General features: G+C 45.8%; 1 protein-coding gene across 1 annotated transcript; it reads right to left on the bottom strand.

Moving 5' to 3' along the window:
- Nucleotides 1–2,873: 2,873 nt before the first annotated feature.
- On the bottom strand, nt 2,874–22,059 carry rraga (Ras-related GTP binding A). Its single transcript, XM_007891334.2, has 9 exons — nt 21,901–22,059; nt 8,920–9,019; nt 7,326–7,392; nt 6,459–6,681; nt 5,737–5,832; nt 5,183–5,305; nt 4,429–4,520; nt 3,701–3,816; nt 2,874–3,445 (listed from the first exon to the last, which is right to left on the bottom strand). The coding sequence occupies exons 1-9, from the start codon at nt 21,925–21,927 to the stop codon at nt 3,348–3,350; spliced, it is 942 nt and encodes a 313-aa protein (XP_007889525.1). The 5' UTR covers nt 21,928–22,059; the 3' UTR covers nt 2,874–3,347.
- Between the last annotated feature and the right edge of the window lie 617 nt (nt 22,060–22,676).

Raw genomic sequence — 22,676 nt, 5'->3', positions numbered from 1 at the left:
TAACCTTGCGGACCCGAGTTTGATTCCTAGGCTGTAACAGCAACACAGGGGTTTGCTGACCTCACCCTCTGTTCGTCAGCATTGAAGTCACACATCGAAATGTCAGTTCCAGAGTGCCATTCCAAAATACTGTAATAATAATAATAATAATAATAATCCTTGCATTTGATATAGCGCTTTTCACGTCGGGAGGACGTCCCAAAGCGCTTCACAGAACACACTGTAAAGTGAATTGACTGTATATTTGTGGGCGAACGCGGCAGCCAATTGCGCACAGCAATGTCCCACAAACAGTCGGTGGATTGAAAATGACCAATTTTTATTATTGTTTTTGGTTTTTGGAGGGATTATTATTAGGCTCTGTGTGGAGTAAGGAAACTTGCCCGAGGTCTCACCCTGTGCCTGTATACCAAACAGGGGACGAGGGAGAGAGAGAGGGAAAAGGGGGATATTCAGTTCAAAGTCTGAGATCTTAGTTCATGTTCATTCGGCTATTAAAACTACTATTCCCGTACTAAAACTGGAGTCCTGTAGCATAGTGGTTAGCATGCTCGTCTTGCAAGTGAGAGGACCTTGGCAGGGCAAAACCTTAGGCAAGTTTTCTTACTCCACATGTCTTTGTTTATCTGGCAGTGGAGTAGGAATCTGGTTGTCATGTTGATTGTCGGATCACTTTCCAGGGGTAATGATCCCTAAAAAAAAAAAAATTTGGCCCCTCAATCCACGACCATTTGTAGGATACTACGGTGTGGAATTGGCAACCACGTTTTGCCCACAAAATACACAATCGGATTTACAATATATTCTGTGAAGCGCTTTGAGACGTCTCAAGAACATGACAAGGCGCTATATCAAATGCAAAGATTATTATTATTATTGCTCTCAAATCACATTGAGCAAGATCACAGCTCAAAAATGAGGTAAATCTGGTGCTGCTTGCATTCATATTTTCATGCCCAACACTGGCAATTACAACCTAGAGTCCCACCGTCAGAGAATAGAAATGGGATAAACAGGTAATCGCCAGTGTAAACCCACATCATTTACATGTAGTACAGACCAGCTGAAATTTGCAAAGAAGGTTGCAAATAATTTGCAACTAGGTCACCTCATACCCTTTACAGAACATACCCAAATGTCGCCAGACACTGAGTTAAAAGTAGCTTTGAAACATCCACATTTTCTGTCACCCATCTGCTTGCAAAATAGCAACATGCTGCAGTAGAATAATCCGTAATTAACCCACATCGAAACATTTCCTGCTTTATGTACATTGTAGTTCTCAAAATGAACCCCTAACGAAGTGAATTTGATGCTGGAATTTCAAGAAAGTAATTCTTGTATGTGATGTAGCACTTTTCTCATCAGGAGGACGTCTCAAAGCAATTCATGGGATTTAAAGTGCAGTGACTGTGCATTTTGCGGATGGCAACCTATTTGCGATAAACAGATTTATATCCCAGGACATCAGATAAACACCCTTCTCTTTTCATGTAGTGACTTAGGATCTTTAACATCCACTTGAAAACAGACAGTCAGGACCTTAGGTTAATGAAACCTCATCCAAAGAACGGCACAATTAACAATGCAGTGCACCCCCAGCAATGACTTGGGTTCGCGGGAGAACCCATGCTATAGTGAGGTGCCTTACAAGGGAGTCGCCCTATGATGGCCGCTAATGGCCAGGGTTAACTAGGTAGAATATTTCTAATTGGTATCCATTGACAACTGGTATGAAATGCGGGTTTGTGGACATCAGGCGAGGACAGTACCACCATACCCTCTGCAGTGCAATAGTCTGCAGGATCTTAATGTCAAGGTCACATAGGAATGAAGATCTGATGATCCACACAATAGTACGCCAAGTAGAAGGGAAGAAAAAGTCAGAGAGCTCACGAGCTGGCATTACGTTGATCCTTCCGTCTTGAAAATGTAAATAACTGGGAACCCACACGATGGCTTTACAGTCGTGCATATGCATGCTGTGATATCAACCGTAAATCGTGGACCCAACAAGAGCGACAGACACAAGACACACCAACAACAACCACCAAAGTTAAAATGGAAGTCCTGCTTTTATTATTAAAAGACATTTTGCTATTGACCATTTGCTTCATTCTGGTGATGATGGAGTGGAGGGAGGGAGGAGGAAAGGAAAGAGGGGCAGTGAAGGAGGGAGAGGTGTGTGAAGGAGGGAGGGATGGGTGAAGGGAGGGGGCGGTAAAGTCAGGAAGCGGGGCTAAGGAGGGAGGGGGGGCTAAGGAGGGAGGGGGGTTAAGAAGGGGGGTGGAGCTAAAGAGGGAGGGGTGGCTAAGGAGGGAAGGAGGGAAGGGGGGGAAGGAGGAGAGGAGGGAAAGGGGGGGTGATGGGAGGGAAGGAGGGAGGGGGGGAAGGAGATGTGGGGATGGGAGGGAAGAGGAATCCACTCGTAGGCTTCTTTCCGCCAAGTGCAAAAGTGACCCATGAGTACAGCGCCAGTTTCTTCCACTTCTCTCTTCCCTGTGGGAAGAGCCCCATCCTGACCCAGTTAGGCTCTCCCTGTGGGAATGGAGGGCATTTGCAATGCGACAATGCAACAGAGCTGCCTAAAATCCATAATCATTCTATTGGGAACACAGAAGGACTGCAGACTCAGCCAAAGCAGCACATCTGGGAAACCACATACACTTGTTTCCAGACTATCACTTGGTTGAGATACAATGAGAAATTCAGAGCTTTGTACAGAGGTGGGGTAAGAAAGGGTTTATGTGAACTCTTCCATTACCCAAATACTGCATTACAAGAAGCGATCAGCTACACACCGCCATTGTGAAAAATAATGATATTTTCTTTTGTTAATACAGGTGGATTTCGTTTTACCAGGACACAAGAGCTCATTGATAAAGTGTGCTTATTTTTATTTTTGAAAGTAAGGGGCAGTGGAGAAAGAAAGGAAGAAGAAACAAGAACAAGTTAGATTGTCAGGTTCAGAAATACAGTAAGGCTATTTTACATGCAGAATTTTAAGAGTCAAAAACCTTTAAGAGTTATTACAGACCGGATACATGAGGAGCGAATGGAGCGCTTCTCAGATGTCTGGGCTTCTGCATCAGCTGCAATAGAGCTTCCACTGGGACTGAGACAGGATTTTGTTATTGGAGGGTTGGAGTAGAGCCTGGAACAATGAGGTCCACCACATTCAGGAGATGGTGTGAATTACTTGGCAAATCGCCCAAGGTCACAACAATTTGTGACAACTGCAGCAAGTCACACATCACAGAGACAGAGACGATATAAAGAATTATATCAAGAAAAATATCAGTTCATTGTACGACCCATCCGATATGCAGTCTGTAAGAAGTCTTGCTTCAACGCACCAAAAGGCTGTGTTTGGGGCCATCCACTCTCTCGAGCTTCTCAAAGTGTTTCCGGGCATTGCGGATATTGATAAGTGTAGCAGCAGAAGCTGGAAGCAAAATAAAACACGGGAATTTCAATCATTGACAAAATAAATATGGTGAATATCGCTCACGCATCATTGATTCAACAACAACTTGTATTTATAATGCCCTTCACGCGGGGCAGGGTCTCAGAGCTCTTAACAATTACAAGAGCAAAGCCACTCCCAGTGTTTTTAACACAACAAACACTGAACACATCTTGATATTTACCACTTGGATACAATAAGAACAGAAAAGTTTTTAAGAACTGAAGTACTTACGTATGGAGGGATCTGACATTATAACCATCACGTATGTGTTAGATGTGAAGACGTCAATGAACGCTGCAAAATTGGAGTTTCGAACCTCCATGCTTTGGAAAGATGCAGCCAGTTTACTGTCAACAGAACACTGAGGTTAGACTTTAGGTTAAGGCTCCTCTCATTGGCCTCCGATTCCACCCTCACAAATTGTCAACTCATTCAGAGCTCAGTGGGCTGAGTCCTGTCCAGCGATCTCATCACTGCCAATCTCAACTGGTTACTGATCATGTAATAGTAATCGTTGCATTTGACACAGCGCCTTTCCACGTCATTGGGACGTCTCAAAGCGCTTTGCAGAATATACTGTAAAGTGTATTGACTGTATTTCGTGGGCAAAAGGCGCCAGCCAAGGGCGCACAGCAATGTCCCACGCACAGTCGTGGATTGAAGTGACCAAATCATTATTATTATTTGCAGATCCTTTTGAAAATCCTCCTCTTTATTGTCACATTCCCCCTCTTTATGACATACATTTAACCCTCCCCAGCTGTTTGTACTGGCCTGCACACCTCTCCACTCTTTTGACTGTAACCAAAACTGTACCTGCCCGGGGGATGTTGCTGCAGATGCTGGTTTCAAGAAGCATTTCATTCCCAGGACTGACATCTCTGATCTTGAAGAGGATAGAAATGTGTCTCCCACTCACCCCTCTCTTCCCCTACTCACCACAAAAATTCAAGGCTTACCTGCAGCTGAGCTTAAATTGTTTGATAATATTGCTGATTTTTTCAAATCTGTGGGCATCCCTCTGTTCTTTACACTGATAGTGAGAGATCACCTGAAAACAGTTTAGTGCAAGCAAAGTGTGATTTAACGTAAAATATATAATGTATTGCCTTACTAGAATAGAATCTGGATTCATTTAAATTCCAACTCCATCTGCCTTCACAATCAGCCAAGAAAAAATGAGTAATGATGTTCCTTGCATGTAGTTATTACATCATCACAAACACCTCACATTTAGTAAGCAAATGCTGCAGCTAATTTCCAAAAAGCCATGTCCCACAAACAGGCAGCAGGTGAATGACCAATTTTTTTCATCTGGAGCATTGTTGGCGAGGACACCCGGAGAAACTCCCTTTTCTTTTCAAATAGTGTCGTGGGACCTTTGATGTCCACGGCAACAGGCGGTTGGGGTCTCGCTTTATCGTTTCATCCAAAAGATTAAGCACAGTGATGGGTTTCCACATGTGTCAAGACACCCGGCTGACCAAAACAAATAAAACCCAAAAGGCAGCACTTCTGACAATGCAGCATTCCCCCAGTTCTGCACTGAAATGACAGCCTAGACTGTGATCTTAAAGTTCTGGTGTGGAACTTGAGATCACAGCTTTCTGACTTGGAGGCCAGGCTGACAAGTGGAAATACAGCATGAAGAAACTGTATGTATGATGCTTTAGCTGAACAGAATGAATCAATAGGAAAACAAGTTACACTTACCAAGAATGTGGCCCTTTCGAACAACAACACCTCATCAGCTTCGATAATCTGAGCAAAGTTCCTCAGGTTTGTCTCCAGTTGCTGCACATTAGGAATCAGCTGGTACACAATGCTCGACCAAGCCTAGGGGAAAGAGAACACTTTAACAGATTGGAATTTTACCTCATTAGCCATGATGGGGGGTGGGAGAGAGGTATTCTGTCCCACCGTTCAATAAAGAGATTTTTTTAAATAATGTACAGAACTCTAATCAGGGCAAGGACACGCTGGGGAAGCACCAACTCACAACCTCACAGAGTTGTGACAGAAAACAAATCTTTGCTCAGAATCCACCAAGTTGTTGAGTTCACATATTGAACCCTGTTGCTGTACGAAAGTAGCAAGTGGACGTGAGACAAAGGGGCAGAAAGAATGAAAGCGTTAAGACTGAGCAGTACGAATGTGGGAGTGGAGGGGTTTATGAAAGAGAGCTTCATGAGGAATACAAATACAGAACTGGAGTTCTCGTGTCAATGTCCTGTAAATAGTTCCTCCCACGGTAACAGCGGCCTTACTTTGTATAATGTCTCATCCCAGATGGAGGTTCGAAAGCAGGTACATTCTAGGGGACGTGACAGGCGTCTCAAGTCATCTTCTCGCTCCTTAAAAATCTAAAATAAAACCAGAGGATCAAAGTAAATGTCACCGTCTTTGACAAGCTTGTGCTAATGCCTGGATTGCGAAATCAGTTGCCCATGGTGTAAATTGGACCTGTATCTACGAGGATTAACAATGCTGATCATCTGAATGAAGGCATTATCAATCTGAAAGATCAATTCATACAGCCCAACCAGAACACACTGCTAGATGTTCTTTTGGTAGTTTTTTTTTAATATTCATCAAGGTAACAACTTCATTACTTCTCCCACTCTTTTAGCATCCTGCAGGTCTGGTTTGCCAACAAAATAAATGTTTCTTAATTGAATATTTCTTGATTTCTGGTATAATCTATGACTATTTTGTTGGGCAACCAAAAAGCTTAGCTACCAGTTAGATGATCTGCAGAATAAAGTTCCCTCAGCATTAAGCAATACCAGGTTAGATACATGTCTATACCTGTAATAATATGGTAGCGATATGGTACGAGTGGAACCTCATCCTCACAAGTGAGTAACTCCTTACTGTACGAGCTTTCTGTTCTTCCATTTCCAAAATCAGTCACCTGTGAATGAGGCTCCAGTCGTACTCAGTGAGATAATACTAAACTAAGTAAGATGGTCAGCGCCCTTCCACTTACTAGGTCACGCTGATCCTCCTGAACCAGATCCATCTTGTGAACAAGGCAGAAGATTTTGGCATCAGGAGAGTTCTGAAGAATTGCCTCTAGGCATGACTGGTAGTAGTGCATATCCTTCTCCAGTTCACGGCTTTCCACGTCAAATACGTAAATAAGCACCTCCACATTGCGGAAAATGTTGTCCCTCTGACTGGTAAAGTAGTTCTCCATGAAGGTATCTTGACTGAGATTAAAATCAAAAACAATAATCGGGTTGTCCATTACATAGATCCACATTAAGTAGAGAATACATAGCCAGGAGGGATTACAAGTAAGATTAGCAAAAGGTCTATACTACAATTGACGGCTTATGAATTACTAGTTCCCCATTACAGGATTATTTCTGTGAGGAATTCCATACTATGTTTCCAGTACTCACCACCAGAAAAGCACATTAGCAGTCAGTATGGACTTCATTACATAGCTCAATGGAGATTCCTATTAACACCCCCCATTATTGCTGAAGGATATAATTCAAATAATTACTGTCATCTCTCTGGTATCCATTATTCTGTATGTAAACTTTTTGATCCCCTCAATCAGCATCACAGTAAAATAGGATTCTGTATATGCCGCCTCTTTTACTTTGTAGGCACTTGGGAGAAGTGGGAAAGAGGGCAGGGGTGGGGAGAATTACTTTGTGCTACGTGGGCAAACACATGTTGGTTTCCACTTATTTGGTATTTATTTCAGTTAAGGGAAAAATGGTCTTGGGAATTTCCTATCAAAACCACAGGAAAATGAAATAGGGCAAGAGGAGCAGCCAAAATAAGCTGAAATGTTTTCCGAATGTCTTAGCATTGATTGATTGAGTTATGAAACACTTACCCACCACAGTCCCACAGATTTAAAACCAGATTCCCGAGGAATCGGACATGCGAGTGTTCCACATCGACTGTGGAGAGAATGAAAGAGGTTTTAGACTTCACATCACTGTAACGTCAGCGTTATGCAAAAACGCAGAGCTGCTTCAAAGGGTTGCACAGTAGCCTTGGATAGAAGCTGTTCTTCACAGACAACTTCCTCAATTCATTTCACAAGTTTACTTGCAATAGAAAGCAGACCACCATAAATCCCAACAATAACAGCTTGCACTTAATAGCGCCCTCCACGCCGGGTAGCATCTCAGAGGCTGAAGAGTGGCGGAGCCTGACTGCGATGGGGAGTGCGGAGGGTGAAGGTGACCATAAGCAAGATCGAAAATAAAGGTTTTCAGGGGGGACTTGAAAATGGGGAGAGAGGGGGCAAGGCAGAGGGATTGATGGAGAGTATTTCAGAGATTCGGCGAGTAGTGGCTGATCCCCTCAATCAGCATCACAGTAAAATAGGATTCTGCCTATGCCGCATAGTAGCTGAACGCGCAACATGAAGGGAGTGAAGGAATTTGAACACAAGTGTGAGGGTCTTGGAAGTCGATCCGTTCGATGATGGGGAGCCAGGCCTGAACTGATGAATGAGTGCAGTTTGGTCCAGGTAGATTTGCGGGCGGCAGTGTTCCGAATGAACTGGATTTTTTGAATAGTGGAGCTGGGGAGACTGGCGAGGAGTGCGTTTGAGTAATCCAGGTGGGAGATGATAAAAGCACGCACAAAGGCTTCGGCTGCATTTGAGGTAAGGTACGGTGGGAGGCGGGCAATGTGGCGGAGGTGGAGGAAGGTGGTCCTGGTCAGGGGCCGGATGTGGGGAAGGAAGGACAGCTGGGGGTCAAACCGGACACCTAGGGCGCGCACTGGTTTGGTGAGTTTGAGGGAGAGCCCAGGGAGGTTGCGGAGTTCAAACGCTGAGAATTTTGAGGGAGAGAGAGGGGAGGGACAGTAGGGAATGAGGTGCTCAAAGGAGGAGAAACAGCCAGAGGAATAGGGGGAGAGGCCAAGGGAAGCTTGGGAGATGAGAACCACCCTGCCACCACGTTGGTTGGGGCATGAGGTGTGGTGAAAAGTGTAGCATGGAGTGGAGGCTTCAACGAGGGGGCTGGGGTCACCGGGGGAGAGCTAAGTTTCCGTCAGCCCAAACAGGAAATATCTAAAAAGCTTATAAATCCGTACAAAAGTCATTTTCAAGTCAAGCACTGAATTACTTTTATAAACCAGGAGGACAATAATTTGCATTTATATAGCACCTTTCATGCAGAGTTGCGTCTCAGAGCACTGAACAATGGCATAGTTTAACACCTAGACAGGGAGAGAGAAGAGATGACCAAAGGCATGGTTAAAGAGGAAAGTCTTCAGGTGCGATCTGAAGATGGACAAAGAGGGGGCAAAGCACAGGGATTAAGGCAGGGAATTCCAGAGGTTCAGGACATAGTGGCCTGTAGTATGTACTTGTCAAAATGATGTAGTGAAAGTAATGCGATTAGAGTATTTTCTTTTATGATTTTTTTTCTATGTCACCCTCAGTGGTTGGATTTGATTTGGATACTTACTTGTGGCTCCAAGGCGCCGTGTGTCTCTGGCTATGTAGTTTGCAAAGATAATGGATCTCATGCTGGTCTTGCCAGACCCACTCTTTCCCATCAACAGCACCTAGTGAAAGAATATTAACAGCAATGTATGAATCATGGTATCAGTTTAACATGACATTCAAGGGCAGAAGAGTTTAGCAACCATTCTGGTCTCCCAGTACATCAAAGCATCACCCAGAGCCAAAGAGCATTTGGAAAGCAAAACATTGAAACGAGATGCAGATAAAGTTTTATAATAATAATCCTTGCATTTGATATAGTGTTTTCACATCTTCTCGACGTCTCAAAGCGCTTCACAGAATAGACTGTAAAGTGAATTGACCGTATATTTGTGGGCGAAACGCGGCAGCCAATTGCACACAGCAGTGTACCACAAACAGTCGTGGATTGAAAATTGACTAATTTATTATTGTTTTGTTTTGGAGGGATTATTATTAGGCTCTGTGTGGAGTAAGGAAACTTGCCCAAGGTTTCGCCCTGCCGGGAATTGAGCCCAGGTGTCTCGCTTGCCAGGTGAGTGCTCTATCCACTGAGCTACAGGTCTCCACTTGTTTTAACTGGTCGAGGGCACAGACTTGTCCATGTAAGATCTACAGAAGGAAGGATTGAAGCAACTTTGCCTATTTAAAGTTAAGGCATCTTACAGGAAAGTATAATTTCCATGTCTTGAGGGTGCATTGCATCATCTTGCAGCTTTACTTTAACAGAAATTAAAAATATGGCACGCAAAGAGTTTTCAAAGTATCCACTGGTGTGAGGCAATTACTGTAGTTAGGGAATGAGAATCTTGAGCAGTTCTTCAAATGATAATAATAATAATAATCCTTGCGTTTGATATAGTGGCTTATCACTTCTTCAAGGCGTCTCAAAGCGCTTCACAGAATATACAGTAAAGTGAATTGTGGGCAAATTATCTGTCAGGCAGGAAGAATCCTTGGTTTGGAGCAGTTTTAATCCTGGCTCCCGATGGCATCATTTCATCATGTTTTGTGGGCGAAACACGACAGCCAATTGAGCACAGCAGTGACCCACCAACAGTTGTGGATTGAGTGACCAAATTATCATTTGCTTTATTTATTTTTTTAAGAGATTATTACCTCCAGTAAAGCGAGCTGCCAATTGACTAACAACTTGGTTCCTCTTGATAAACAGAGGCGTGTGGAGTAGGAAATTTGCCTGATTTGCCCCACCCGGGAATCAAACCCGGATCCTCTCATTTGCGAGGCGAGCGCTCTAACCAAATTGCTATATGATAAATCTCTGACAGCTAAATATTGGCCGGTGCATTAATAGAGGAAAATATGATCTGAATGAGAGAAGTCTTGCTATAGTCCCAGTCATCAGCATACAAGCATGATAGAATATGTTATTCAGAATAACCTACTTCCAAATAGACATGTCACTTCTGTGCAACTCCTTGCACAAAGTGAAGTTAGTGGTGCTCTCTGCCCAGTGTGTGTTCAGTGTGCAGAGAATGATATCAGCAGTGCTTCCCGCATATGTGCTGAGTGCAAGAAGCAATGTCAGTGACAACCTGACAATCCAGAAGTCAGTCATTGTTTAGTGTTAGAAGTCGACTGGTTGGCACTGGAACCTGGATATAATGTGCTTCCCATCAGCACAGCTCCAGCAGACCCGTGCTATACGCAAGACAGCACTCTATCAAAGGGTGATATAATGGGGTTCCACTGTCACTGCATCAAGACTCTTCAAGACTATTTACAGCTCATCCAATGGCTTCAGTAAGTAAAACCACTACCAAGTGTAATACAAATAGATACTAGAGGGTCATACAATTCTCCAGGAGCCTCATGGATTTCCAGGGACGTCACAGGATCACAAGATCAGTTTGGATGAAGCCCAATTCATCTCATCCTTCCAGAATACCCTCTATCTTCCAACATCGTATTAAGCCGTTTTTAAATTAATCCAGTGTCCTGGCTTCAACCCTTCCTGTTCCAGTTGTTAATTCCCCTCTGAGTAAAGACATACTTCCTGATACCTGTCCTGAATTTGCCCTTTACAACTCTAAACTTATGTCCTTTTGTTCTACTGTTCTTGTGCATTCAACAATTATGTTCTGGGTTTACCTTTTCAATCCCAGTTAAAATGTTGTATATGTCCCTACAAGGTCCTTTTTGAGTCATCTCCTTTAAAGACTGAAGCGTCCTAGCTTGTCTAACCATTACTCACAGGCTTAGCTGTTTCCTCCTACAAGGGATTATTCTTGTCATTCTCCTCTGCACTGCCTCTAGGGCCTGGGCAGTCCCCTTATAGATTACAAATTACATTTATATAACGCTTTTCAGTGGTTAGAGCACTGCCGCGCAAGCGACAGACCTGGGTTCGATTCCCGGGCAGGGTGAAACGTTGGGCAAGTTTCTTTAATCCACATGCCTCTTTTGCCTAGCAGTAAGTAGGAACCCGGTTGTTAGTCGATTGGCGGATTGCTCTTCTGGGGGAAATACAACAACAACAACAACAACAAGATTCCATTTATAGAGCGCCTTTCACGTTGGGAGGACGTCCCAAGGCGCTAAAATAATTCCTTTAAATAAATAATAATAATAAATTGGTCACTTCAATCCATGTTTGTGGGACACTGCTGCCACCCACAAAATATACAGTCAATTCACTTTACAGTATATTCCGTGAAGCGCTTTGAGACGTCTCAAACCCCTGCTATCCTTCAAGCCCCACATTCGTGCCATGACTCGGTCCGCCTTTCCACACCTCTGCAACATTGCTCGCCTCCGCCACTGCCTCTCATCGCAGGCCACCGAGACCCTGATCCACGCTTTCACTACATCCCGGCTTGACAACAGCAACTGCCTGCTCACTGGACTTCCCAACCCTTCCCTCCACAAACTGCAGATAATTCAGAATTCTGCAGCTTGTGTCCTCCCCCACACCAGGCTCCGGGAACCTATCACCTCCGTTCTTGCTCCACTTCACGGGCTCCCCATTCCTGATAGAATCGAGTATAAAACCTTCATTCAAGGCCCTCTACAGTCTTTCCCACCACTTTATCTCTCCGACCTCATAACACCCTATTAGCCTGTCTGCTTTCTCCGCTCGGCAGACACCAGCCTGCTTCAGGTCCGCCACACTTTCTGCCCCACCATTGGTGGTCGGGTATTCAGCATTTCTGCTCCCACACTCTGGAACTGTATCTCGCAATCCCTCCGCCTCACCTCCCTCCTCCCCTTCTGACCCCAACTCCCAGCTCAGGTCCAAAACCCCTGATTGTCCAGCACCCTGGGACATCTTTCCGACATGAGGGGTGCTATATTTAAGCGCTCTGAGACGCTACCCTGGGCGGAGGGCGCTATATAAGTGCAAGTTGCTGTATACAAGTGTCAATTGTTGTTGTTTCAAAGCCATGTTAAAGCATTCTATCAAATGCAAGGATTATTATTAGTAGTAGTAGTATTATTATTATACATGTAAAGAATGGTCATTTACACACAATATCTGAGTGAACTAGTCTGAAATGCTCTCCCTGAAAGGGTGGTGGAAGCAGATTCAATAATAACTTTCAAAAGGGAATTGGATATTTACTTGAAAAGAAAATGTTTGCAAGGCTATGGGGAAAGAGCAGGGGGAGTGGGACCAATTGGATAGCTCTTTCAAAGCTGTTCTGTAGGATTCTATGAAACACTCTACAGATATACCTGCCTGGATTTAAACAATCAGTTCAAAGTCTCCTTCTCTCTTCCCCCTTCTTTCCAATCACACAAAAAGCTAGTGATTATGGAGACTAATACTAAAACTAGAACAAAGAATGAAAAATCTGCACCCACAATTTCCCTTACTTTTATTTTTAGCCATATAATGAATGTGGCTTCAGTTGCTGCTTTGTCATGAGACTGGAATACGTACAACTGTCACAAGATCAACCACATGGCCAAACAACATAAAGCTGCTGCTGTTGTTGCTGGTACTGCAACTATAAAAATATAAAAAAATAATCCCAGCTCACATCAGTACTGAACCTAAGGAAAAATTCCATTTCACTCATTCGGATTCAGCTTCCTCCGCCTGCCTTTATCCCTCTCATTCTTCCTTTACTCCTTAGGCTAGTCCTAGCTGGACAAGCAGCAGGAAGCTTGTCAGACAGTATTCTCAATCATAAATCTTGTGGTTTTTAGCAGGTTAAACTCCGGCAGTTATCCCAACGCACTCTCTGGGGACCCCAAACATTGGCTCTTGCCAGCTTGTGCCATATACGCTCTAGAATTGGGAAAAGCAATAATAAATTGGTCACTTCAATCCATGACTGTGGCACTGCTGTGTGCAATTGGCTGCTGCATTTACCCCACAAATATACGGTCAATTCACTTTACAAGTATATTCTGTGAAGCGATTTGGAACGTCAGGAAGATGTAAAAAGCCCTATATCAAATGCAAAGATTATTATTATTGTTAATTAGGTAAGCAGGATGTATCCCTCCTGGGGCAAGCGCAGATTCTATTTCAGACACAGACATTCCCATATACAGGTGACAATATATCTCAGTTTGGCTTGGATACTCTTTAATACGGTAATAGGCTTCCATTTATGTCAGACACCTGCTGACCCCCAAAAATTGGTTATATGTTATCTTCTTTTAACTTTGTCCTTTCCCTCTCTGCCACTTGCGTCCACTTTAAAGAATGAATCTTCCCCACAGCTTCCTTAACACTGCACCATAACTCAGTCAGGAATTATTCCCTTTTCACTTTTATTTTTTGGATTTTAATCATTTTACAATTAGATGAGCACATCCATTGCAAGTGGGAGATGAAGCTTGAAACAATTGAGTGATTTTACTAGGTAGAACTTATGAGGTAATAACACTTATGAGGAACACGGTAATGGGAGAAGGACAGTCTTTCTCGGTCTTCCTACCAGTGTATTATATCATCTTTTAATCCTGCATCTTCACATCCCTCACTATATATGTGTCCCCCTTTTACACATCCACATCGATTGCACATTTTAATAATAAATAATAATACTCCTTGCTTTTGATATAATAATCCTTACATTTGATATAGCGCCTTATCACGTCTTCTAGACGTCTCAAAGCGCTTCACAGAATACATTGTAAAGTGAATTGACTATATTTTTTGGGCGAAACACGGCAGCCAATTGTGTACAGCAGTTTCCCACAAACTGTGGTGGATTGAAGTAACAAATTTATTATTTTTTCATAGGAATTATTACCCCCAGAAAAGCGATCCGCCGATTGCCCAACAACCAAATTCCTACTTACTGCTCAGTAAACAGAGGCGTGTGAAGTAAGAAAACTAGCCCAACATTTCACCCTACTGGGAATCAAACCCAGGTCTTCAGTTTGCGAAGCCAGTGCTCTCACCACTGAGCTACAGGACTCCCTTTTCACAACCCTCTGTGTGAAGAAATGTTTTCTGATCTCAAATATTGTTTACATTCTTCACATATCACCTCGATTTATAACAATACATATATTTGGATCTCTAAATCCCTTTGCTCATCTACCCCTTCTGATGCTTCCCCCATGTACAGTATGTTCCCCTTGGCGAATTATACAGTTCAATGGTATCCACTCTTTTGCCCACAAAATACAGTCAAACCACTTTACAGTATCCTGTGCAGTGCTTAGAAATATCTGAGCGATGTGATAAGGCGCTATATACATTAGAATACACAGCACAGAAACAGGGCATTCGGCCCAACTGGTCTCTGTCGGTGTTTAAGCTCCGCACGAGCCATATGATATCCAAGCATTATTATTCTTTTCTAAAAAAGGTTTTGCTCTTTCTTCTACCACCCAAAATGCATCTGTACTCAAGATACAGCTTGTTAGATTACACTAAAACAGATAATAATAATGAAAACATTTGGTACAACACCTTTCATGTGAGGAGGATGTCTCAAAGCACTTCACAGGATTTTACTGTAAAGTGGAGCAACTGTATTTGTAGGTGAATGCAGAAGGCCATTTGCGCACAGAAATGTCCCACAAACAGCCATGGAGCGAGTAACCACCGTTAATTGGGAGATTGTTGGCCAGGACACCAGAAGAAACTCTTTTCAACCAGCACATGGAATCTTTAACTACCTGCACAGGTGGACGGGTTCTTGGTTTTACATCTCATCAGAAAGATGCAGCCCACTCTCCAGGTGGGGCTTGAAACTACAACTTTCTGATTCAGAAGCGAGAGTGCTACCAACTGACAGATGGCCTGTCTTCACATACAAGAATGTACAGTGGTCGTCAGCAGGCTTTGCAATCACGGAAATCTTCACATCATGCCCCGTCCCAGTTTCACTCAAAATCAACACACACACACATTCCAGCAGGGATTGCTGGATAGGATACGTGTTTGGAACTCTGGCAGGTATCTCCCCCCTCCCAAATCTGTCCCTACCACCACCCTATTAGACAGCAGACAATTTAGCAAAGCACATACTATACACATCCAGGCTCCTCCTGCTCTGCAATGCCCAATAACAAAACAGAATGCACTTATTCCTGAACCATCAGAGGAACCTCTCTGCTGGATAAACATTGCACCATTGCCAGCCATGTGATACCTTCAAGGAACATAAGAGCAGGAGTAGGCCATTCAGCCCCTCGAGCCTATTGCACCATTCTATAAGATTATGGCTGATCTGTACCTCAATTCCAATTCTCCGCCTTTGCCCCATATCCCTTCATACCCTGACCTAACAGAAATCTATCCATCTCAGTCTTGAAAATTTGAATGGATCCAGCAGCCACGGGTTCCTCCCGACGTGAAAGGCACTATATAACTGTAATCTTGTTGTTGTTGTTTTGGGGGAGGCAGTTCCAGATTCATTGTGTGAAAAAATGCCTCCTAATTTCACTCCTAAATGGCCTGGCTCTAATTTTAAGACTATGCCCCCTTGTTCTCGATTCCCCCACCAGAGAAAATTTATTTCTCTGTAGCTATCCTATCGAATCACTTTATTATCTTAAATAGATCATCCCTCAGCCTTCTAAACCCAAGGGAGTTTGCAGACCAAAAGTAGGAATTTTATGAGAGGAAAGTCCCTGGGAATAAAGAACTGTGAAAATTGTTTTCTACCCATATTCAGAACCCTGAACGCACATCCTGAACCCAAGGGAGGAGAAACTTTCAAACCTTGTGTTGCAATCAATCCCTGCAGAAGAATTATCCTAGGTATTCATACAAGATGCATTTTTTGCCCCATTATGTTGCCTCAAATGATTTGCCTCTCCAGAATGTATTTGTGCTTCTATTGGAGAGGAGGAGGGTTTTATACCTAATCTGCCTCTATGGGCAGGTTCACTCTCATTGCATTGCCCTAGGAGTACTGCTAATAAGTAGTCCCTGGTTATAATCACTCTGATGCCCCTGGATATCTCAATATCCTATTTCTGATCTCCCCCTGCCCCACTCTGTTACCCATGGTCCTAAAAGAGCAACTTAATAGATGGAATTAGAAATAGAGTAGTGGGGTTATCAGAGACAGAAATAATACATACCTAGAAACAGACAGATGGGTAATCTCTCCCTAAATTACTGTCACTCTGTTGCGTCTGGTTCATGAGCATTCTAATAGAGTGACAGTAATAAGAGTGATAGCAATAAGAGGTCCCAAGGAACACAGAGTGGGATGACTTCTCTGACATTCCGTTGCCCCTGGTTCATGAGCAATGATAGAGCGACAGCGATGAGAGAGGGAGAGAGAGAAAGAGGCAGTATTGAGGAAAAGGTGGAGGGGGGGAGAGTGAGTGTGCGAGAGAGAGAGTGACAGCAATGAGAGAGACAGGGTGAGTGAGTGAGTAATGAAAGAGTATTAGTGAGACCCCAATAAGAGAGGGAGAGACCGCAATAAGAGAGGGAGAGACCGCCACGAGAGGGAGAGACCGCCACGAGAGGAAGAGAGCCACGAGAGAGAATCACGATAGCGCCACGAGAGCGCCACGAGAGAGAGAGCAACGAGAGAGCAATGAGAGAGACAGAGCAACGAGAGAGAGAGAGCAACGAGAACGAGTCACAATAGCGCCACGAGAGAGAGAGAGCAACGAGAGAGAGAATGAGAGCAACGAGAGAGAGAATGAGAGCAACGAGAGAGAGAATGAGAGAGAGCAATGAGAGAGAGAGAGAGAGCAACGAGAGAGAGAGCAACGAGAGAGAAAGCAACGAGAGAACGAGAGCAACGAGAAAGAAAGCAACGAGAGAGCGAGAGCAACGAGAGAGAGAGCAATGGGAGAAAGAGAGCAACGAGAGAGAGAGCAACGAGAGAGAGAGAGAGCAACGACAGAGAGAGAGCGCGCGCGAGGGCAGCGAGAGAGAGAGAGAGTGTGCACGTGAGGGCAGCGAGAGACAGTGTGCACGTGAGGGAGAGAGAGAGTGTGCATGCGAGGGCAGCGAGAGAGAGAGAGTGTGCACGCGAGGGCAGCGAGAGAGAGAGAGTGTGCACGCGAGGGCAGCGAGAGAGAGAGAGTGTGCACGCGAGGGCAGCGAGAGAGAGAACCCGAGCGAGGGCAGATAGAGAGAGAGAGAGCGAGGGCAGCGAGAGAGCGCGCGAGGGCAGCGAGAGAGCAAGAGAAAGAGGGCAGCGAGAGAGAGAGAACGAGGGCAGTGAGAGAGAGGGAGCCTGTGAGGGCAGCGAGAGAGAGAGAACGAGGGCAGGGAAAGAGAGAGAGGGGCAGGGAAAGAGAGCGAGAGGGCAACGAGACAGAGAGCGAGCGCGCGAGAGGGAGACAGAGAGCGAGCGCGCGAGAGGGAGACAGAGAGCGAGCGCGCGAGAGGGCAACGAGACAGGGAACGAGCGCGCGAGACAGCAACGAGACAGGGAGCGAGCGCGCGAGAGGGCAACGAGACAGGGAGCGAGCGCGCGAGAGGGCAACGAGACAGGGAGCAAGCGCGCGAGAGGGCAACGAGACAGAGGGCGAGAAGGCAACGAGAGAGAGGGCGAGAGGGCAACGAGAGAGAGCGCGAGAGCAACGAGAGAGAGGGCGCGAGAGCAACAAGAGAGAGCGCGAGAGCAACAAGAGAGAGCGCGAGAGCAACGAAGGAGAATGTGAGAGTAACGAGGGAGAATGTGAGAGCAACGAGGGAGAATGTGAGAGCAACGAGACAGTGATATCAATGAGTTTGCGGGAGTGACAGCAATGGAAGACAGTAAGAGTGACAGCAGTGAGAGAAAGGGTGACAGTGACCACAATGAAAGTGCGAGATTGACAGCAATGAGAGAGCACGAAGAGCAACAGCAATGAGATTGTGCGAGAGAGAGTGACACCACTTCACCCACAAATTGACTTCACAGTATATTCTGTGAAGTGCTTTGAGACGTCTCGAAGACGTGAAAAGCGCTATATCAAATGCCAGGATTATTATTATCATTGAATGAAAGTGATACCATTAAGAGAGTGAGAGTGACAACAGATGAGAGAAAGTGTAACACTGACTGCAGGGAAAGTGTTGAAGAGTGACCGCAATGAGTGAGTGACATTAGTGAGTGACAACAATGAAAGTGTGAGCGAGAGTGACAGCAATAAGACATAATGTGAGTGACAGAAATGAGAGAGAATGACATAATGTGAGGATGACAGCAATGAAAGAGAGGGAGAGTGACAGCAATGAGAGAGAGGGAGAGTGACAGCAATGAGAGAGAGGGAGAGTGACAGCAACGAGAGAGAGAGTGACAGCAATGAGAGGGAGTGACAGCAATGAGAGAGGGAGTGACAGCGATGAGAAAGCGAGTGACAGCGATGAGAAAGCGAGTGACAGCAATGAGAGTGACAGCAATGAGAGAAAAAGTGACAGCAATGAGAGAGTGATAGCAATGAGAGAGTGATAGCAATGAGAGTGATAGCAATGAGAGAGAGCGAAATAATGAGAGAGAGATAGCAATTAGAGAGAGGGAGAGAGAGAGTGGTAGCAATGAGAGTGAGAAAGAAAGAGAGAGCAATGAGAGAGAGTGATAGCAATGAGAGAGGGAGAGAGAGAGAGCAATGAGAGAGAATGTGATAGCAATGAGAAAGAGGGAGAGAGAGATAGCAATGAGAGTGAGAAAGAGAGAGCAATGAGAGAGTGATAGCAATGAGAGTGAGAAAGAGAGAGGGAGCAATGAGAGAGGGAGAGAGGGAGATAGCAATGAGAGAGAGAGTGATAGCAATGAGAGAGAGGGAGAGAGAGATAGCAACGAGAGAGAGAGAGAGAGTGATAGCAATGAGAGAGAGGGAGAGAGAGAGAGAGATAGCAATGAGAGAGAGGGAGAGAGAGATAGCAATGAGAGAGAGTGATAGCAATGAGAGAGAGGGGGAGAGAGAGAGGGGGAGAGAGAGATAGCAATGAGAGAGGGAGGGAGAGAGAGATAGCAATGAGAGAGGGGGAGAGAGAGATAGCAATGAGAGAGAGAGAGTGATAGCAATGAGAGAGAGGGAGAGAGAGTGACAGCAATGAGAGAGTGGGAGAAAGAGATAGCAATGAGAGAGGGAGAGAGAAAGATAGCAATGAGAGAGAGAGAGATAGCAATGAGAGATAGGGAGAGAGAGAGAGTGATAGCAATGAGAGATAGGGAGAGAGAGAGAGTGATAGCAATGAGAGTGAGAAAGAAAGTGAGAGAGAGCAATGAGAGAGAATGATAGCAATGAGAGAAAATGTGATAGCAATGAGAGAGAGGGAGAGAGTGATAGCAATGAGAGAGAGGGAGAGAGAGAGATAGCAATGAGAGAGAGAGAGAGTGATAGCAATGAGAGAGAGGGAGAGAGAGAGAGATAGCAATGAGAGAGAGAGAGATAGCAATGAGAGAGAGAGAGATAGCAATGAGAGAGAGGGAGAGAGTGACAGCAATGAGAGAGAGGGAGAGTGACAGCAATGAGAGAGAGGGAGACAGAGAGTGACAGCAATGAGAGAGAGGGAGAGAGAGTGACAGCAATGAGAGAGAGGAAGAAAGAGATAGCAATGAAAGATAGGGAGAGAGAGAGTGATAGCAATGAGAGTGAGAAAGAAAGTGAGAGAGAGCAATGAGAGAGAATGATAGCAATAAGAGAAAATGTGATAGCAATGAGAAAGAGGGAGAGAGTGATAGCAATGAGAGAGAGGGAGAGAGAGAGATTGCAATGAGAGAGAGAGTGAGAGCAATGAGAGAGAGGGAGAGAGAGAGAGATAGCAATGAGAGAGAGAGAGATAGCAATGAGAGAGAGAGAGGGAGAGAGAGAGATAGCAATGAGAGAGGGAGAGAGTGACAGCAATGAGAGAGAGAGGGAGAGAGAGAGTGACAGCAATGAGAGAGAGGGAGAGAGGGATAGCAATGAGAGAGGGAGAGAGTGACAGCAATGAGAGAGAGGGAGAGAGTGACAGCAATGAGAGAGGGAGAGAGAGAGTGACAGCAATGAGAGAGAGAGTGACAGCAATGAGAGAGAGAGGGAGAGAGAGATAGCAATGAGAGCGAGAGGGAGAGAGTGACAGCAATGAGAGAGGGAGAGAGTGACAGCAATGAGAGAGAGGGAGAGTGACAGCAATGAGAGAGGGAGAGAGAGAGTGACAGCAATGAGAGAGAGAGGGAGAGAGAGAGTGACAGCAATGAGAGAGAGGGAGAGAGAGATAGCAATGAGAGAGGGAGAGAGTGACAGCAATGAGAGAGAGAGAGAGAGTAACAGCAATGAGAGAGAGAGGGAGAGAGAGAGATAGCAACGAGAGAGAGAGAGGGAGAGAGAGAGTGACAGCAATGAGAGAGGGAGAGAGAGAGTGACAGCAATGAGAGATGGAGAGAGAGAATGACAGCAATGAGAGAGGGAGAGAGAGAATGACAGCAATGAGAGAGAGAGGGAGTGACAGCAATGAGAGAGAGGGAGAGAGAGAGTGACAGCAATGAGAGAGAGGGAGAGAGAGATAGCAATGAGAGAGGGAGAGAGTGACAGCAATGAAAGAGGGAGAGAGAGAGTGACAGCAATGAGAGAGAGAGAGTGACAGCAATGAGAGAGAGAGGGAGAGAGAGAGATAGCAATGAGAGAGAGAGGGAGAGAGTGACAGCAATGAGAGAGGGAGAGAGAGAGTGACAGCAATGAGAGAGGGAGAGAGAGAATGACAGCAATGAGAGAGGGAGAGAGAGAGTGACAGCAATGAGAGAGAGAGTGACTGCAATGAGAGAGAGAGGGAGAGAGAGATAGCAATGAGAGAGAGAGAGAGTGACAACAATGAGAGAGAGAGTGACAGCAATGAGAGAGAGTTAGAGAGTGACAGCAATGAGAGAGAGGGAGAGAGAGAGTGACAGCAATGAGAGAGAGAGGGAGAGAGAGAGATAGCAATGAGAGAGAGAGGGAGAGTGACAGCAATGAGAGAGAGGGAGAGAGTGACAGCAATGAGAGAGAGGGAGAGAGTGACAGCAATGAGAGAGAGGGAGAGAGAGAGATAGCAATGAGAGAGAGAGAGATAGCAATGAGAGAGAGGGAGAGAGTGACAGCAATGAGAGAGAGGGAGAGAGTGACAGCAATGAGAGAGAGGGAGAGAGAGAGATAGCAATGAGAGAGAGGGAGAGAGAGAGTGACAGCAATGAGAGAGAGGGAGAGAGAGATAGCAATGAGAGAGAGGGAGAGAGAGAGATAGCAATGAGAGAGAGGGAGAGAGAGAGTGACAGCAATGAGAGAGAGGGAGAGAGAGATAGCAATGAGAGAGGGAGAGAGAGAGAGTGTCAGCAATGAGAGAGAGTTAGAGAGTGACAGCAATGAGAGAGGGAGAGATAGAGAGTGACAGCAATGAGGGTTATGCAGGGAACAGAGCGCGGGTCCCTCCCCCCTCTTCCCCAGTCACCCCTCGCTGTTGCCCCGGTCGCCCCCACTGCCCCGCTCCTGGTTCCCCTCAGATTCCTGTCGCCGTTGCCCCTGGTAACCTCACCCTTGTCCAGCCCCCCCCCTCCCTTTCCCCCGAGCGGGGGTCGCGGGGGCTGATTGCTACGGTTGTCACTCGCCGCCGTACCTTTTTCTTCATGGCTGTGCTCGGCATCCCCCGCCCGGCAGACTGCCCCCTCTCCCCTGCCCTCCCCTGCCCTGCCCGCTGCTCCGCTCTGCCCGCTGCCCCCGCTCCGGCCTGGCCCGGGCTTCCTCTATCACCACAGGCCGCGGTCACGCGCCTCGGTCCGCGTCATTCGCATAGCGACCGCTTTACGGCGGCGTTACCCAGACGCTCGCCCTGCCGGCCGGGCAGCACACTTTACGACAGCCTGCCCCACTGCCGCAAAAGGGATGGCGCTCGGGCTCCGCCCAGTGTTGGCAGGTGATGGGTCTGGTTCCTGCAGTCAGTGCACAGGGCGTCTGATTATTAACCTGTGAGCTTAAAGTCTGCAAAATATGTTTTTTTTTTCTCTTCCCCCCCCCCACCCCCCCCCCTTACTCCCCAGGCCTCTGTGTGCCCAGTTGTGAGCCGGGGTCGGCGGGGGGCGGACCGCTCCTCCGAGGGATAACAATCCCTTCAAAACAAACCCTATCGGTCCGGCCGCTCGCTCCACCCCGGGTTGGGGGCCGCTGCAGTCCGTTGGCCGCCGCGGTTCGCCCGCGAAACCCACAGTCACTCCGCTTTACGGCGTAGTCTGTGAAGGGCTTTGGAGACGTCTCGTCGATGTGATAAGTCGCTAAGTCAAATGCAAGGATTATTGTTGTTGTTTTCTCACACAGTTTCAAAAGCACTAAATTTGATTGCCACTCTGCTGCCCATTAGGAGGCAACTCACAATATTGGGCTACTTTAGGCTAGTAT

The sequence above is a fragment of the Callorhinchus milii genome, unplaced genomic scaffold (genome assembly GCF_018977255.1).
Source record: "Callorhinchus milii isolate IMCB2004 unplaced genomic scaffold, IMCB_Cmil_1.0 Scaffold15, whole genome shotgun sequence".
NCBI classification, from domain to species: domain Eukaryota; kingdom Metazoa; phylum Chordata; class Chondrichthyes; order Chimaeriformes; family Callorhinchidae; genus Callorhinchus; species Callorhinchus milii.
This window is presented reverse-complemented; position numbering and strand designations above follow the sequence as displayed.

Coding starts and splice junctions, on each gene's coding strand:
- rraga (XM_007891334.2), bottom strand. CDS start 21,927: ATGCCGAGCACAGCCATGAAGAAAAAG. Junction 5,833..6,458: donor AGGAGGATCAGCGTGACCTA/GTAAGTGGAAGG, acceptor GTTTTATTTTAG/ATTTTTAAGGAGCGAGAAGA. Junction 3,817..4,428: donor CAATTTAAGCTCAGCTGCAG/GTAAGCCTTGAA, acceptor TTCTGTTGACAG/TAAACTGGCTGCATCTTTCC.